General features: G+C 36.1%; 1 protein-coding gene across 2 annotated transcripts in view; it reads left to right on the forward strand.

Moving 5' to 3' along the window:
• The window catches only part of LRRC49 (leucine rich repeat containing 49), a 43,211-nt gene extending 41,471 nt beyond the window's left edge, over positions 1-1,740 (forward strand). For both annotated transcript variants that reach the window (XM_084532859.1, XM_084532860.1), the window contains exon 17: positions 1,024-1,740. In XM_084532859.1, coding sequence (XP_084388985.1) covers positions 1,024-1,230 — 207 coding nt within the window. In that variant the 3' untranslated portion in view covers positions 1,231-1,740. The remainder of the gene's footprint in view (positions 1-1,023) is intronic.
• Positions 1,741-17,267: the final 15,527 nt, after the last annotated feature.

The raw sequence follows: 17,267 nt of genomic DNA on the forward strand, positions 1-17,267 counted from the left end.
TATAGTTGTGTGCATCCTGCTTCTCATATTTGTCCCATCATTTGCTCTTTTTTTTTTTTATTTAAATATATAAAGCCTCTGGTGCCAGAAATTTAATCAAGTTTAGTAAACACTGAATTCAGTTATTGCATTGTAGTTTTATTATCTCGGATACATAACATTGAAAAGAGTGTCAGTGTGTGTGTAAATTAGCAGTAAACTAATTTGATAAATGCTGCCAGGTAAGTAAACTTAGCAAACTTAAGTTACCAGTAAACTGACGTAGTAAATGTGGTTGAATCATTTTCTTGCTAAATATGACAGGTTATGTTCATTGATAAATATTTTGTTTGTTTGTTTTGTTTTGTTTCAGGTGAAACAGCCGGAAAGCTTTTTTTTTTTTTTTTGCTTTATCACTCATTTAAAACAAACAAACAAAAAAAAAAAAAACACACTATTTTGATGGCCCAAAGCATGACCTAACATTTTACTAGTCCCATAAATTAAAGTAGCTCGATATTTAGCAGCAATATATCTGTTTAAGCTTATTAGGGCACTTTATAGAAACACTACAGAAACAGGGATTAATGCATATTGACTAAAACGCAGAGCCAGTAGTTTCATGAAGTGTGTTTCATTTATTTTTATTATGAAATTATTTTTAAAGCTTTGGGTTACTTCAGTACCTAATATTTAGTACATTTTGGGAATAATGCACTTGCCAGAGCCCATCAGGGAAACTATGGAAGGGATGCTACATACTGGCTTACTTTTCTGTGTGACAATATGCTTGGTTCTGATTAGGTCAGGTGGATAAATATATACTTTCCAACTATTGTGATGTAATCAATAAAAGTTGGGAAGGGAAAGGAAGTCTGGTGCTCTTCCCAAGTTAATCACCGTTTTTTTTGTTTGTTTTGTTTATTTTTGTTTTTTTTTTTTTTAATTCATTAAGCTTCTGTGGATGTTTTTTGAGTTTGATCTTGTTTAACCTTTTCTTCCTTTCTCTTATACAACTTGTAATAAATGATTTCTCCCATGCAGGAAATCAAGGAAAGAAAAACATTTTGCCAAACATACGTGGAGAACTTAGTGAAAGAAGCTGCGGACATCCATATGAAAAATGAGTCCTTGCAGAAGCTCTGGCCTCAAATGTTCATTGAACTTGTCAGAGATGCAGTGATAGAAATACGCAATAAAAATTCCTACATGAAACTCTGCTTACAGAGGATTGCTGATCAAAAACAATAGAGTCAAGGCCTGTTGTTCTGCAGGCTTTTGGTTTCAGTATTTATTGTATGATATTTCACAAATTTAAAATGATAGAATATAAAATTACTGTCTGTACGGAATAATTTATTTTTTTTTAGCCCCCAAAAGTGTTATCTTTAAATCTTAATTAACTCTGTCATCTTAGCTTTCTTGATAGTGTTCAATTAAAAGTTGACCTGCATAAAACTTTAACAGTGATTTCCTGGCTACAGTGAAGAGACTGAATAGAAATAACTTGGTGATTATGCCATGTGTCACTAAGTTTGTGTTTTGTTTTTTTTTTTTCCTGCTACCCTTGCTTCTGTAGTGCTATACCATTGATGATAAGGAATAAATTTACAATCTGTTTGCCTTTTTTTATTGAACACTTCCTGATTGTCAACTTTTTGACTATTTCCTGCTGTTTAAGAAAAAAACACAAAACAAAACACGAATAGTAGCAGATTTTTTATGATCAAAAAGTAATAAATTATTGTTTTTATACCCTGAGCTTGATGAATATTTTATATGATTTAATTTGTCAGATGATGGAACACATTTTCAGATCAATTCCATGACAGTTCTCAGTACATCAACATTTAACGAACCTATTTCTCAATTGAACAAATTGCCCAAACTTGATTTGAGTTTTTTTTCATTACTTTTATTGCTGTTAGTTTGCGTGAATTGTTACACAAAAAAAAGGATTTTAGGGTATACCTATTTAAGCTTTATTTTTATTCTTTTATAATTTATTAATAGTACTTGTTTCTTGAATATTAAGTGCTTAAGGGGGTGGGTGGGTTTGAATTAAGGTCAAATGAGCTAAAATGTATGCATTCAATTTGGTAAGGAAACTGATGAATGTTATTTGTAATCACTGGCACCTGTTTTGTTTCTGTGGCTGTGAGAATTAGACTGTTATCAATAAAAACAAATTCTTCACTTTTGCCCTTCACAGATACTTTAAAGAAGTACTATATGCAAAGAAAAGTCTTCTCCTTAATGCTGCATGAAGAGATGAGACTCAGCCTGCCCTCAAAATCAACAGTAAATGGATAGAAACATTCTGTAGTCCAGTGGAGTATACTAGAAACACCTTACTAGCTTCTGCCCAGAAATTGAATTTAGAAACTATTGGGAAGTCCAGCCAATTCCCGTAGCTAGTGTTTAAATGTGGGTAGAAAGTCGTTCCATTTAAATGGAAGCTTTGAGTTTCATTGTTTCTTAAGAATCCAAAACCTTCATTATTCTTTTACTCGATTCAAATTGGTCTAAATTGACTGAAGCTCATTTATAGAAAATAAGTGTTCATAAACCAAAGCAAACATGTTGTAAGGATTTATATGGCTCAAAATGAATGTTATTTTTCCATTCCATGTGGATAAGACTGCCTGGCAAAGCAGAGGAGTAAATTCAGTTCTGTAGGCTTCTATGTCCTGAAAGGAGCCTAGAGTCAATAGCAGGAGTCAGGTCACAGCTATCTTGGAATATGTTCAATTTGCATTTGGGTCAAGCTGCTGTATCTAATTTGTCAGAAGGAATCCATTTGCAGAGCATGTTACAGGTTAACAATGGCATGCATACTGTTAAACGTAACTTTCAAATACTCTTGGTTTGGCTTATGGTAAATGTAATCTTCAAAAGCATACTTGCAGATAACTGTTTTTCAGTATTTACAGAATTGAATGGAGGTTAAATCACTTAAATTTAATGAAATGTTGAAAGTCCTAAAGAAACTGGTCCAGCAGGCAGCCGATAGAATTTAATAGAAACAATCACCCCTCCAGGCTTTTTGAGCAGTTTAATGGAATTTCTAATAAGATGAATGCATTTGATAGGATTGCTTTATTTTTTTCCATTGGAAAATAGCTCTGTCAGGTTTTATGCTGCATTTTATTAAGGGAGCACATTAAGTCTCCACAAAAAATGGCGCATATGTGAGAGAGTTTGCAGTATAGTAATACAGTCAGTATACAGATGATCTTGCAATAGTTTTTTGGATCCATCAGTTCTTTACATCATTTCTGTGCAAGGGGGCGGGTAGAGCAATTCCAGCTTCTACATGGGGACAAAAACCTCAGCAGCTGTGTGAAAGTGCAAAACTCTCCTGATGTAGCCAGAGCAGATGGGCCCCTTTTGAATCACATTCAGCAGCAATAAAACGCTGGAAAAATGTTTTAAGAAGGGTGGATAGGTCTAGAAGAACAGGAAGTTGTCCATGGGAAAATCCAGAGTAAAGCCAGACTTGATACTGAGCCTTTAGAAGTATAATCCTGATTGGAGGCTTTTAGGTAGGATCATGAAAACAACTGAGTGAAATAAGTAAGAGGGTATCAACTGTGAATTGTATGAACATCTCCTTAGAGCACTCGGTGTTCACAGTAGAGTGTGAATGCTGCCAGTTGGGACTTTTTTCTCTACTAGCAGCTTTTTTTTGTGACAGGATTGTTTAAATCAATGGAGGGAGGGTAGGTTGGCAACTATTATAAATGAAGAAAATAATATTGGGCTGCATACTTTCTGTTGCATAGAACCAGTAGGGACAAAAATCTTCACAATTTTTCTGAATTTTTTAAGGAAAGAAGTGAATGAGGGGCTGAAGTGGTATTAGACCTAAGAGTACATAGAATTCTAAACAGCAGGTGATTTTAAAATTTGTAGCATGCTATATATAGTTTGTGTATCAAATTTATTCATACAGATTTGTGCGATAACTGTAGTTGCTTATTAGAGAATTTCAGAATACCTACAAAGATGGTGTGATCAGCAGATTTCTACAGAATCTGAAACTTAAATACCACATATATAAACTTGCCATGGTAACAGGTACAAACTGAGGAGGTAAAATAGCCATTGACTTAAAAGCTGGTGACCTTTTAATAAAAATTTCCAGCATGAGAACAGCTGTTTTCTTGCTTCCAAAGCCTCTAAATACTGCATAAATCCAAATGTGGATGTCTTCAATATTTCATGGATATCACATTGAAAATGGATCCTTGTGATCCCCTCACGTGACCTGACTTCGTGTACAAGCCAGGAGGAATAATTGTAAAAACTACTCATGTTAATTAGAAATCATCTTAAGGGTTGAAAAGATACAATTCTGACTTATAAATCTTTTTGAAAACTTTTCCTTTATGTTTTGGATTATTTATAAACTTTCTTTTTTTTTCTAAGACAAATTTCCTCTGTTTTCAACCAAGGGCAGATAATGATGTATCATTCTTTTACTCAGTTTTGGTTTAGCTTTGTCATGTGTGAAGGCCCCATTATGTCATCCTGAGTCATTTTTTGTTCTGCAGCTGAAATTTGGCCTTTAGTAAGTAGAGTGATGAAGAGCTATATTTCATACACTTTTTTTGGTATAGGGTCTGAAAAAGTAACGTAGCTGCAGATAAGCCGCCACAGTGGAACAAAGGCAGATGTCATTCACTTGGTGCAAAACAAAAACTGATCCTGTCAGTTTTGTGGAAGAAAAGGTGCTGAGAAGAGATTTTCTCAGATCCCAGTAAAGTAGAACTGCTTTACTGCTAGGGCCAAGCGTTAAACATGAGTCCTAGAATAACTGAAAACTTTGTTTTCTGGTCTGGGTAGATCTGTGATTAAAAAAAAAAAAAAAGTCAATCATCTTGTTACACTGCTACAAAGAGCCATACTTGTATCATGTAAACTCTAATAATATCAGTGATAATAAGATTAACCTGTTTAAACACTGATCATCTGCAAATTAAGTTAGGCAGTTGCGCAAGCATTAGTGAGTCCACAATTTTATGCTTACAGTCTGTAAATTTAGGACGATTTTTTTCTTATCAGAGCTGTCAGCTGTAAAAATGACTAACATTGATGCTTTCTGGTGCTGTTATTTATCATAGTAACAACACAATTAACTGCTTTTGTTTATCTAGTTTATTTAAAGAAGCTGAAGCAAATGCTTGCTATTTCATATTAAGCAACATGCACAAAGATGTAATGTAGATTGAGAGGTTGGCAGTCATATTCAAAATCACAGTGACTGCAATTTGTTGAGGTTCTACAGGCTACATGAATATGTCTGTTCCCAAATCACACAAACTTGAAGTTCAATTTCAGTGAAATTTCCTCTTTAGTTCAAAGTGGTGCCATCAGTCTTCTGGGGATTTGTAAGACTTGGTGCTTTGTTACACGCAAGGAGTGGGAAAAGAGGAGAATAGCTATCACTTTGCTCTATGGTGTGATAAAATTGTTTTTATTCAGAAGTGAATATAAGCTGGTTTTGTACATTAGAACATGGAGAGTGTAGGTTACACACACCTGAGGCATTCTTACAAAAGGCTAGTTAGTATTTGCTTACATATAACTACAGACATCACTTCAGGGCTGAATTTTCTTGTTCCTGAGCTAAAATGAAATCTATAGGGCTGTTTATACAATCTGAGGATTCAGTGTTGTTGGCCAGCTTTGCTAGGCTTCTACTATCGGGAGGAAAAAAGATAAGCTTATCTGGAGAAACTCTTCTCTCTTACTGTGCTGAAAACAGCCTTTGTCTACAAGCTGTGTACTGGACTTCATATGCCATACTTGTGTATGTATTGTACTTTTTTTTTTCAGTTATAGATGGATGGCTATGTTGCAAACGGAAACATACTTGATTGACAAAAGTACACTGAGCATAGGAAAGCAGAAAACTGCAGGTTAGAATATTTATACCAAATCCACTGTTAGAAATATCCACATCCCTATTAAATGTGTTTGTACAAAGCAGCCCCTATATTCCAGACTTTGAGGAAGACTTTATACATATTTTTTTTTTTTTCCAACTTTTTGGAAGATATAAACCAATGGCTTCATGATTGCTCGTTGATTTAACAGTATAAAATATTGTGACAAAGCTAGCAAGTTGAGGTTTCTTGGTGCTATAAACTGTTGGTTAACAGGATTGCAATGCTTAATCCCACCTCTAGTTGCCGTCTCCCTCATGAGGCAGATGCCTCCATACTAAGGGAAAATCTTGTATGTGATCTTTATTCTCACTATATCAGGCATGTGTGTCAGTCTGTCTAATACATGATTATAATGTATTATTGGAAGTTTTATTATCTAGTATAATGCTACATCCATAAATGTGTCACTTCTGGTTTGAAACAAGCTATTCCTTTCACTTTGGGATGCCCACATTAGACAATCAAAAGTTGAAATGCTGCTGTTAGCAGTATTTCATTTTATACCTAACAGGTCTAGAATTTTACATGAACCAGACCACAGACAAGTTTATTCTTTCTGGAATACTAGACATGGATAACACAAGCAGCACTAACCTTTTCAAAGGAGTGAGAATGATAACTAAAGAATCAAGGTGACAAAAACTTTATGCATTTATATATAGTATTGAACATTTAATGCTTAAGCATGGGAGAAGATAGCCTGGAATCACATATGGTTTCCATCTGTTTATAGTATACCATTAGACAAGAGATTGTAAAGTTAATTCAAACTACAGTGGTGGAGAAATGGGGACTGTGAATTTGACATTTGCATTACTAGCACACATCGTCTAGACACCTTACGCAGTTTTGCGAGGAGCGGTGGTATTGAAATAATTTACACTTAGTGAAGGAAATCATAGCTGTATGTAGGGAAGCCATTACTTTCCAGTAATAAAAAATTGATTAGCTAGTACGGTACACTTAGAAATTAAATTGGGAGACAGTGCATGCAGTTTGTGTTGTATATGGGTGTGTAGCACGTTTGCAGGCTGTTTGCATTAGGTTCCAGTGACCTATTTTTTCTAATGAAGTAAAGAAATAACACTGAAGAGTTATGAAAGAAACAGAGAGCATAGAGAATAGCTTTCTTCCACTTCCTAACTCAGTGCTGAAAATGCAATATTAGTTTTCCTCCAACTGTCATATCCTGAATAAAGTATGTTAAAGGTGTCAGTGTCATTTGACTGTGAAGCTTTTGTGCAAGTGTAGTGAAATGTTACTTAAATTCGAAAATGTTAACTGTAATAAAATGTAAACATTAAGTTTTACAATCTAAGAGAGTGTGGGCTGACTTCTCAGTTTAGAGAAGAGAACATCTGAGAAAATATTGAAGGGAAAGGAAGGTTGTGATAAATGCAGTTGGATTAAAGACCAAATACAAGTAGTGTGGAGAACACTTGTTAAAAAGATTTTTGTGTGCTGGAGACTGCATGAACACATAGCAGTTGGAATATATAAAGACATAGCAACAGACATAACCATTCCCTTGAAGACATGAACATGAAAGTTTCTATGTGATGTTGTGTCAGTCTCTTGGTTTAAAACAACCAAATGACCAAACCTAATAATTTTTTGACAGTGCAATTGTTGTGGTTTAACCCTAGCAGGCAGCTCAGCCCCACATAGCTGCTTACTCACTCTCCCCATGTGCCATGGGGGAGAGAATCAGACAAGTAAAAGTGAGAAAATTTGTGGGTTGAGATGGAGACAGTTTACTAGGTAAAGCAAAAGCTGTGTGTGCAAGCAGAACAAAATCAGAATTCATTCACTACATGCCAACAGCAGGCAGGTGTTTAACCATTTCCAGGAAAGCAGGGTCCACCAGGTGTAATAGTTACACGTGTTTGGGAAGACAAACACCATCCCTCCGAATGTCCCCCCTTCTTTCCCATCTCTGTTGTATTGTAGAGCAGGATGCTGTGTGCTGTGGGCCATCCCTTTGGGTTTGTCCTGGATCTGTCCCCTCTTGGCTGCTGGGGCACCCCCAGGGCCCTCGCTGGCAGGGCAGCCCCAGGAGCAGGAAAGGCCTTGGCTCACTGCTCAGCAACAACTGAAATGTTGGTGTGTTGTCACCACTGTTTTCATCAAAAATCCAAAACACCATTATAGGAGCCTCTACAGAGAACATTAACTCTATTCCAGTCAAAATCAAGACAGCGCTGAACAACTAAAAGGCTATATTTCATTTTTTTCAACATGTCTTCAGAGGTTTAATTTCTTTTTTTTTTTTTTTTTTTTTTGTCATGAGTAATTATCTAACTGATGACTACATGAGCAGAAATGTATACTGTGCATTCCACAGTTATAAAAATGCTAATTGGTTTACTACAGTTGAGTCCTTCATTATCCTGAGGATATGTGTCTAGATTAAGAAGTAATCAGCAAAGCAAAATGCTTATTTTTATTCCCTCTTGCTTTTTAAAACAAGATACTCAGTATTTACTATTGTGCATAAATCTGGAAATTTATAGCCATTTTCCTATGTGAATTGTCAAAATATAATTATTGATGTTGAACTCCATCTATTGCATATTGCCATTATACAGCTAAGCACTTAACAACATGCTTAGTTCTTTATCGCGTATGTGAATATTTCCGTTTTTCATTAGGATTTTCCTAGACTAGGACTCACGATAGCTAGAAACACCTTTCATTTTTGGCCTGAAACAAGAGGCATAAGGTTAAAGACTATATTAATTAAGCTTAAGTTTATTACTTTGAATCGGATCCTTTTTTAATCTTATTTTGAAACCCATACTTGTGGGTTTAATTGTAATGAGTGTATTGTCCGAGACAAATTGTGATGTAACCAGAGTTACACTTGAATTGTTCCAAGCATTTGAAGTCAAAGGCATTCTTACTGATAAATTGTTTTCATTTATTACTGTAAATTATGATATGCTCTTAACGTGAGCAATTGAATCTCCTACTTATAACGAATGTCTCTGAAATATGCTAATTAATCCTTGATGATGAAATGCAAAGTGGAGTACTTTTTTGAGTACTAGAACATTCCTAAACATTAGTAAGCACCCGAAGTCACAAGCAGGCGAAATAAGGGTGGAAATAAAAATGGAAATTGATTGGTTAACGAAGATGTGTTTTGTTTCCTAATGGAAAAGTGAGTGATGTAGGTCTCCACCTTTCTGTCCTCCGCTGCAGCTGTGAACTACACTTAATATTAAAGATGCTGTGAGTAGAATCCAAACTCTATTCATTATATTTTTAGATTGAATTTATAGAGGACTAGCAGTTTCCGTGATCCATGGGGTTGTTTTTGAAGTTTTAATTATTTTGTATTATTTCAGTGTTTTCATACACTGAATGTTTTCATATGACATTTTCATACGTCTTTTTCAGATGCAGGATTTAAATGCAAGCTGGCAGGCTCCTGGAGATCCTAAAAGGTATTTGAACTGACTTATATTCTTATTTAGGGTCCATAATCAAAACAGCAGTATCTAAACTGGTTAACTAGTGTGAGAGGAAATCATGATTCTGTTGAAGTTGTTGCAACATTCCCACTGATTTGAGAGACTGGATTTTCTCTCGTGGCCTTGTATGCAAGGTGTGAGTTATTCTAACCTAATATTTTATATCTATGATGATAACATCCATGCCTCAGTTAGTCAGACAGATTCTGCAGTAGTTAAAAGAAAACAGACAATTCTACAGTGTGAAACATTTGATTTGTTTTAGGTGTCCTTCTCTGTAAAGCGCTTTGTTATTTTTTTGCCTCTTCTACAAAGATAATTTAGGTGTTTATCCAGATGTCAATGCCTGCAGAAGTGTTGTGTCACTGCCAGCTGTTGTATGCATCCCTTTTGTACAAATAAAACCAATGTTTTCTTACATGGTGGTAACAGCTCACCTCATAATTAACAAGCATCTGCTGACTTTGATTTTGGTTAAAATTTCGGTGTTCCGGATTTTTAACATGAGGTGTATATTTCGAATCATGCTAGACTTCAGTGAAATCTAGACCAGTAGGTACTTTTGTCACTTGGAAATGGCCCCAAGGTCTGGCACACAGGTTCTGTCCTTTGTGATTTTGGAATACATATATTGCCAAAGAAAGCACAATGGCATGGTCACTTTCCTGGTGGATCAAGGAGGAGAATGTGAATTAGGGTACATATAGGTAGTAGCTAACTGTTTCTTCACTTGGGTCACTACAAGAATATACAGATGGGAATAAAAAAGTGTGTTCCAAAGTATATTAAAAGTGCTGGGTGACAAGGTAGGAACGCCTGTGTTGTATTTGCTGTTTTGCCATAAATTTCTTTCTGAAGTTGCCCCATTTCTCTGGTGGTGAGCTGATAGGTTGCAAGGCAGCTGCTCTCTCATACATAATTGTTGCTGGGCAACTACAAAGGAAGTAAGTCATTTGCAGATAATACCAGTACCGGTATTTTCCAAATTATTGAAAAGATTTTTTTGTATATTCTCCAGAGTGCTATTCACATTATTTTAAGTTTGAAATGAAAGAAAAATTAAGTGTTCTGCATCTGCAGACACAGGGGTTACATTGGTTAAAAATGACTTCAGAGATGCTTAGGAGACTTCAGCTTTGTTGTTCCAAATTTTTAACTTGCGTGAGTCTTGATGTCATTGCTGGGTGGAGAAGAGATGAAAAAAGGAACCACAACAAAAGGTATTCTGAGAAAGTTGTATTGATGATTTGCTTTTTCTTTGTTGGTACTGAATTCTTCCTTTGCTTGATGATGCCAGCTGTAGGCTTACTCTCAGGGATTAGAGGCCTGAGTAGCTGTACCAGAGAAATAATTTAATTGATGTAGGTGTGCTCAGGGCAGTTTCTGGATTTGATCAACATATGTTGTCTATCTATAATTAATCATTTATTTTCCCATCTTCCACTAATTCCTCACTTTGACAAGCTTTGTTGTGTTGCAGGAACAAAGTGATATTCCAACAATGATATCTCAGTATGGGATCCATGAATGTATTTGAGGTCTTCCAGCATAACAGATGAGTTTCAGTTGTGAAGCTTCTCATATTAAGGAATATTGAGATATATGTGTTGACTCACTACTGACTTGCTCTCATTTTTTATTCCTGAGATACCTGGAATCATAAAAGGTGTTCATCAAACTTATCCAAAATGATATTTAAATAAGGTCATAAGATAAAAAGCAGTGCTTTGGAGAGGATCATCCCTGATGGCCTAAATCTTAGCAACAGCAAAGCACAATAAAAATGCTTGTGTTAGATATCTAGTAATGAGCTAACAAAGGTGTTAAGGCAGCCAGGTGTTGTGCATCTCATCTGCAGTGTATGTTAAGTGTTAGGCAGCTATGGAGAGCAAGGCAGCCTTATGTATTTCTAGAGGTGTGAGAATTGTTATGGGAAGCCAGATTATTTATTTCACTTGCTATCCTCCCCTTTGGGGGCTTTCACATTCCCTATGCTTTATTTTCAAGCTCCATTGTATTCTGTTATTTAAGGGAAATATTGTCAGTGCTGCTTGTAACTTCAGTGCTTTGTCCGACAGAAGGCAGGCACATGCAACTTTTTTCCTTTTCCCTATCATACAGAGGGACTCTAGTGGCCAAGAAGAATAAAGCCTTGGGGTAGGGACACCTAACAATGTGAAGTGAAATAGTTCTAGCACATGTAGGTTCAATTGGATTGATTTTTTCTTTATTCTTTTCCTCCTGGCACTGTCCCCTTGCAAAGGGAGGTGTACTTGGCAGCCACAAATGAAAACTTAATTAACTAGCACTTTCACCTGTAACAGTCACAGGTCAAGGATTGCTTGGATTTTGTACATTCATTTTTAAATTAGTCTGTTTTATGTTCTAGGGAGGATTCATGCCTCTTTCCTTATTGCTCACTGTGTCTATAGAATGAGAGGATTTTACAATAAATAAAATGCACTGTAAGTAGGTATTTGTGTGCTTATGTGCTGAATATTTAATATTTATTTGAAATGTTTGCTGATGTAGAGGAGTCCTTGGCTTTGTGTTCTTTCATACACATTTGGGATTTTCATTTTTATCCCACTTTTGTTTCAAAATGCAATCAGTTCAGTGATTCCTAATCAGAAGCATTTGGAAATCCAGAACAGGATTGCCAAGTGCTTGGCTTTTGGTCGTGCAGTATTTTATTTTTTATGGCAGTTTACAATGTAGCTAAAAATCTTGGAAAACTTTATGTTCTTGGAATGTTGCCTTCACCAGCTCAATTAAAAATTATTTCAAAATTTCATCCAAGAATTTTCACCTATTTAGGACAAAGCTCTAAAGGAATTATTTCCTTTACCATTCAAAAGACAGTTTTGTTATATGCTCAAGGCTAGGTCTTCTGTAAGGTGTACTTTTTTCATAAGGACGTACAAATCATTCTGGAGATTAACTCAGTGAGTGTAACTGTTTATCTTTTTTTTTTTTTTTTTTTTAGTTTTAGGCTAAACTATCATAATCTCAGATGCTTTTTGGCTTTCCTTCATTCTAGCATTGTGTGAAATCTCTCTTCACATTAGAGCTTGAAGGTATGACATCTGTCTGGCAGGAATCTGCCAGGAATATTGGGATCATAATTTGGCTACATCAAATTGTGTCTTACGAGGGTGATCTACTACAAGCCAAGAATACCATTTAATTGTACACAGCAGAACTGAGCAGATATATCTCTTGTGTGTAGTTTGTTTACTGCGGGCCAATAAGATTTTTTGTTTTGTTTTGTTTTGGTTTTGTTTGTTTGTTTTTTTTGAAGGAGGGAAGCTTTGAACTGAAGTGTGTTGAAGTTAACTGTATGTAACCTTAAGCTGTGAAATGGGTGGCAGAAATTTCACAAATAGTTTTCAGAAAATTCAAGCTGCTTTTTGGAAATATTTAGTGGTTTTACTTGGCTTAACTGAAGTCTTATTTTAGGACAGTTGAACTGTTGATTCCTGTACTATAATGTTGTCACAAATCAAAGGCTGGATGTGGGGCTGTAGCTGTATGCTGTGGGTATGTGTTCGCTCTCTTTTACTTGACCAGGACAAAGCAAACAGAAGTGAAATACACCTTAAATTACTGGGATTCATGGAGAATTTGCATCTGCTTCCAGATCAAAGTACCTGCATTAGTAGCAAATATTATCATTGTTCCCAAGAGGTGCTTGGAAAGGCCTTGGATGCTTGCAGTGCATCTGGAAGGTTATGCTCACCTTTGATCACATGCAGATGAAGGAACTAGGGATTTATTTATTTTTTCCTGGAATGGAGATCAGGAGCAAACCAGCTCAAAATCTGTAATTTAGGTCTACCTGGTTTCACCTCTTTGATATTGTTTTGGGAAGGTGAAGAAGATTGGAAGAGTGGCAAAAGTGGAGGAGTGCAAGCTATGAAACTGGGAGGGACCATGACAATAATCTGAAGTTAATAAATAAGCTTTTTAGAAGGGCTCCTTGGATGTGGGAAATTAGGCAAATCAGCTGCTTCTGGTACATTGGGCTGTGAACCTGGGGAATGCCTGTGGCACTGCAATTGAGTGAAATAGTGGGCTAGACACAAGAAAGAGTGAGTTGTGAGCAAGGGCTGCAATTTTGATTTCAGACCTGTACAGCTTGGCAGGTCTCCGTAATTTTCAGTGGGAAATATGTGCACCCCAACCTCAATGAATGTTCATCTTTTTCTCATAACATTCTTTAACTGTTCTCTTTGGTTGCTCTCCCAATTCATTCCAGAAGGCGGCTTTTTGCAGACTGTATTAAAACAGGATGCCTCTGCCGTGTGTCGGGTTAGTGATTTAGGTCTCTTGTGAGTATTTTCTACTACTTTATTCACTCTAGGAACTATTAGTAATCACTTTATGAAATTGTAAAGAGTTGCTGAATCATACAAATTCCTGTCTCAGTGCAGAAAAGGTAGGCCTGAGCTTCAAACCTAAGAGAACCCTTTACAGATACTTTCTGAGCAGTGTTGATAATCTTTTTTGTATGATGTCTGTCTTCCTACTCTGCCAGAAGCATTCCCAACATCAAGTCTTATGAAAGCCAGTAGTAGTGCAAATGTTCATACATTTCTGTGGTGCTAGTCATCTTTTATTTTTTTATTTTTTCTAGAGGGAGCAGTTATTTGCTCACTGCCATCAAAAGGTTAATATGTTTCTTGAATAACTTTTTCACAGAACTATTCTGTGTTAGAGCAGATAAGCTTGAGAGAAATTCAAGCTACATGAATTGTTCTGTTGGGAGAGCAGCTTATTCCCATTTGCTGCCTTTGTTGGAAAGGTGGCAGATCATTTCTAAAAAGCTACAGGATGTCATCTAAGATAATATACCCCCCCAGTTCTAGTTCAAAAATCACTCATCTTTCAATGGACAGCTCATCTTTTAATGTTGCCTGGTACATCATTTTCTAACCTGCCAGTAGACCAGGGCTCATTGTCTTCCTCTTAAGTGGGATTTAAGAGGACATGTTTGTAGAACCTGTGCAAGTCACAGGTCAGAACTGGAGACAGTGTCTCAGATTTGAGAAGACTCCTAAACTGTCATTCAGGTAGGAGTGGCTTGAAAAATCTAATACCAACATGCACAGAATCTTCAAACTGGCCTAAAATATCTCTTAAATGGACCGTTTACTTTACAGAAAATGGTACTGTTACTCCATTATGCCTCTCCCAGATTTTTAAGAAAACCAAAAATTAAATGTATTTTCTCTGGCAGGACTTGAGGTTTAGACTGTAGATCAAACAGGTTGAAACATTTTTCTGGCCTTTTTTTTTTTTTTTTTTCTTCAACTAAGCTTTTTTTTTTTGATTGATTGATTCTTTTATACTCTCATCAACATCTACTCATATTTCAGTGTGGTCTGGCCAACAGTCTTGATACAGAGACAAAAATCTCTAGCATTGGTTAACCAAGCTAGTAAGAGGTTCGTATTTTCATCCTGAAGCATGGGGTTGTCCTTGCAATATGTTATAGGTGTTCTGTCTCAAGTTTTTTGGCAGTTTCCAACACTAAGTATTTAGATGCTAATTCATTGGCTTTGAGCTCTGTTAGCTCTTCTTTTCTGGAGCTGCAACTAAATCAGTGTCCAACAAGTAGCAACATTAATCCCAATTCCTCTGATGTACCTGCATGCAAGAGGGAATGGCATTAGGAATAGTTACTTAAATCACGTTGCAGCTGTCTTTGATTCTGCAAAGCTCTGTCTTTAAAACTGTTCTGCTGGGGAATGCAGCTGGTTTTTGCATTGCTAGAAGTTGGCTGACTTACCAGAAGCATCCAGTCTTTCTTGGATGCTTCATGAAACATCATGATAAAAATACAACATGGCTAGTGCTTCTGCTTTTATTATTAGTGGAGGTGCAAGTAATAAAAATAATTCTTACTCTCAGAAAAACTTGTGCATAGACAATGCTGCAGAAAATTCCTTACTGTCAGTGTCTCATTTTCTTTATCTATGATCTGCAATTGAAAAGAGCCAGGATGTTTCCATATAGATAAATCTCTGAGACTTCCATGATGTTCCCCTGCGTCTCAGCTTTGATACTCTTTCTTTAAAGAAACTCAGGCCTTAGCTGTTTTAGTAGCAGAGAAAACCTCAAAAATGTGAAGTTGAATGTAGACGATGCAGACACAAGTCTGCACAGAGCTTGTAATAAAAACAATGGGAGGTGTGAACTGCTGCCTTTATCTCTATTGAGTGTTAGTTCAAATATTCAGCAGTGGTGTCTAATTGTGTACATTAAGTACTTAATTTCTTATGTTAGAAAAAAAAGACGAGGCCAGAGAGGCTTCTGCTTGTCCAAGTTTTTGGTTTGTTTGTTTTAAACAACAGCAACAACAAAAACACGAAAAACACCAAGCTTTAGAAGTCCATCAATAAGCTGTGGAAGAATAGAAACAAAAAGCATGGCTGCTAGATTTTTGGCAGCTCTCAGAAGTGTAGTTTATCCTGTAGGTGGAAATCCTACCATCTTTCATCTCTGTTCCTACTGACTAACATTAATCAGGAAAGCACTAAAACACTGAGCACTTCCTGGTTTGTGTTTTTTTTTTTTTTTTTTTTTTTCTGCCTTTGTGTCTATCATCTTCCTCAATCCTTTTTCTATTACTAAACTTTGTTTTGAATCCGAGCAAACAGGACTGCACTAACCAGACAGTGGATATAGGAGGTGAGAATGTGAAAACAAGCTTTTTCAGGATGGAAAAATTTCACCCATGTCACTTTACCACTTTGTTTGGGCCCTGTGCTGCAGGGGATTCTCTAACTTCAGTGAGTTAATGACTCAGTGGATGTTTCAGTGGAAGTGTTCAATTTTGGGGGGGGGGGGGGGGGTATACATATATATACATATATATATTAATATTGGAAGAGTTCTTTTGGTAGTGTTAATTTAAAAACAAACAGCCATGTAGCAGTTTAGGGCCATACTGTGTTATAGGCACATGCATTCTCCAAAAAGCTGCTCAGCCAAAGCAGGGTTTGAAGGTCAGCAATGTATTTTAACCTTAAAGTAGATTAAAATACATTAAAATACATAAAGTTAGGTACCTCTGTAAACCTTGGTTTCTGCAACATGCTACAGAGTTAGTGTTCTATTACTAGGAGCACAACAGCATTAGTCAATTAGAAGCATTAAAAAGCAGAACAAATAATATTGCTTACCTGTCATCCATCTAATTCTGGATAATAGCATTTTGCTAGTGTTGGGAATCCTAACTGTTCTAAAGATGCTCACGGATTAAGCCCAAAAAATACTTAATTTCACATTTCCTGAAAATTGTTTGTTTTATATTTTGCAGAATTGCATATAACTTTATATGAATCCTTAAAATATTATTTATTATTTTAAAAATTTATATGTTACGCACTACTTACCATGCCAAAGCTGTTCCTACCCATAGAAAAGTCTGCAGGCGATTTTCGTAGCTGTACAGACTAGTTAGCTCCTTCAGTTTGTGTGGTGCTTTTTTGTGTTTTATTTTTGTAGAAGCAAATATGTTAAAGTGCATAAACCTACTTCCCTGAATCTCATTCTCTGTTTTTATTAAGTGTTTCATTTTGTGCATATAGTTTTGTCTCACTCCATGGCCTTTCTCAGTCTGTAATATTTATCAGAAGCCGTGCGAACTAAAAAATCTGAACAAAGGACTTTTTACCCTTCATTATCTACTGCAACAACTGCTGTACTTTGATCAGATTTGTTGAGAGTGGACTACCTATGCTCTTGTTTCATGTATTGGATAAAGGCAGTCATTCTGAAGTCACCTTTGGATCAGTCTCACATTGAAACTGTCCCTGTAAGAACAAGAACTGCTCTGTAGGAGGAAACCATA

This window comes from Aythya ferina, assembly GCF_964211825.1.
Source record: "Aythya ferina genome assembly, chromosome: 11".
NCBI lineage: Eukaryota > Metazoa > Chordata > Aves > Anseriformes > Anatidae > Aythya > Aythya ferina.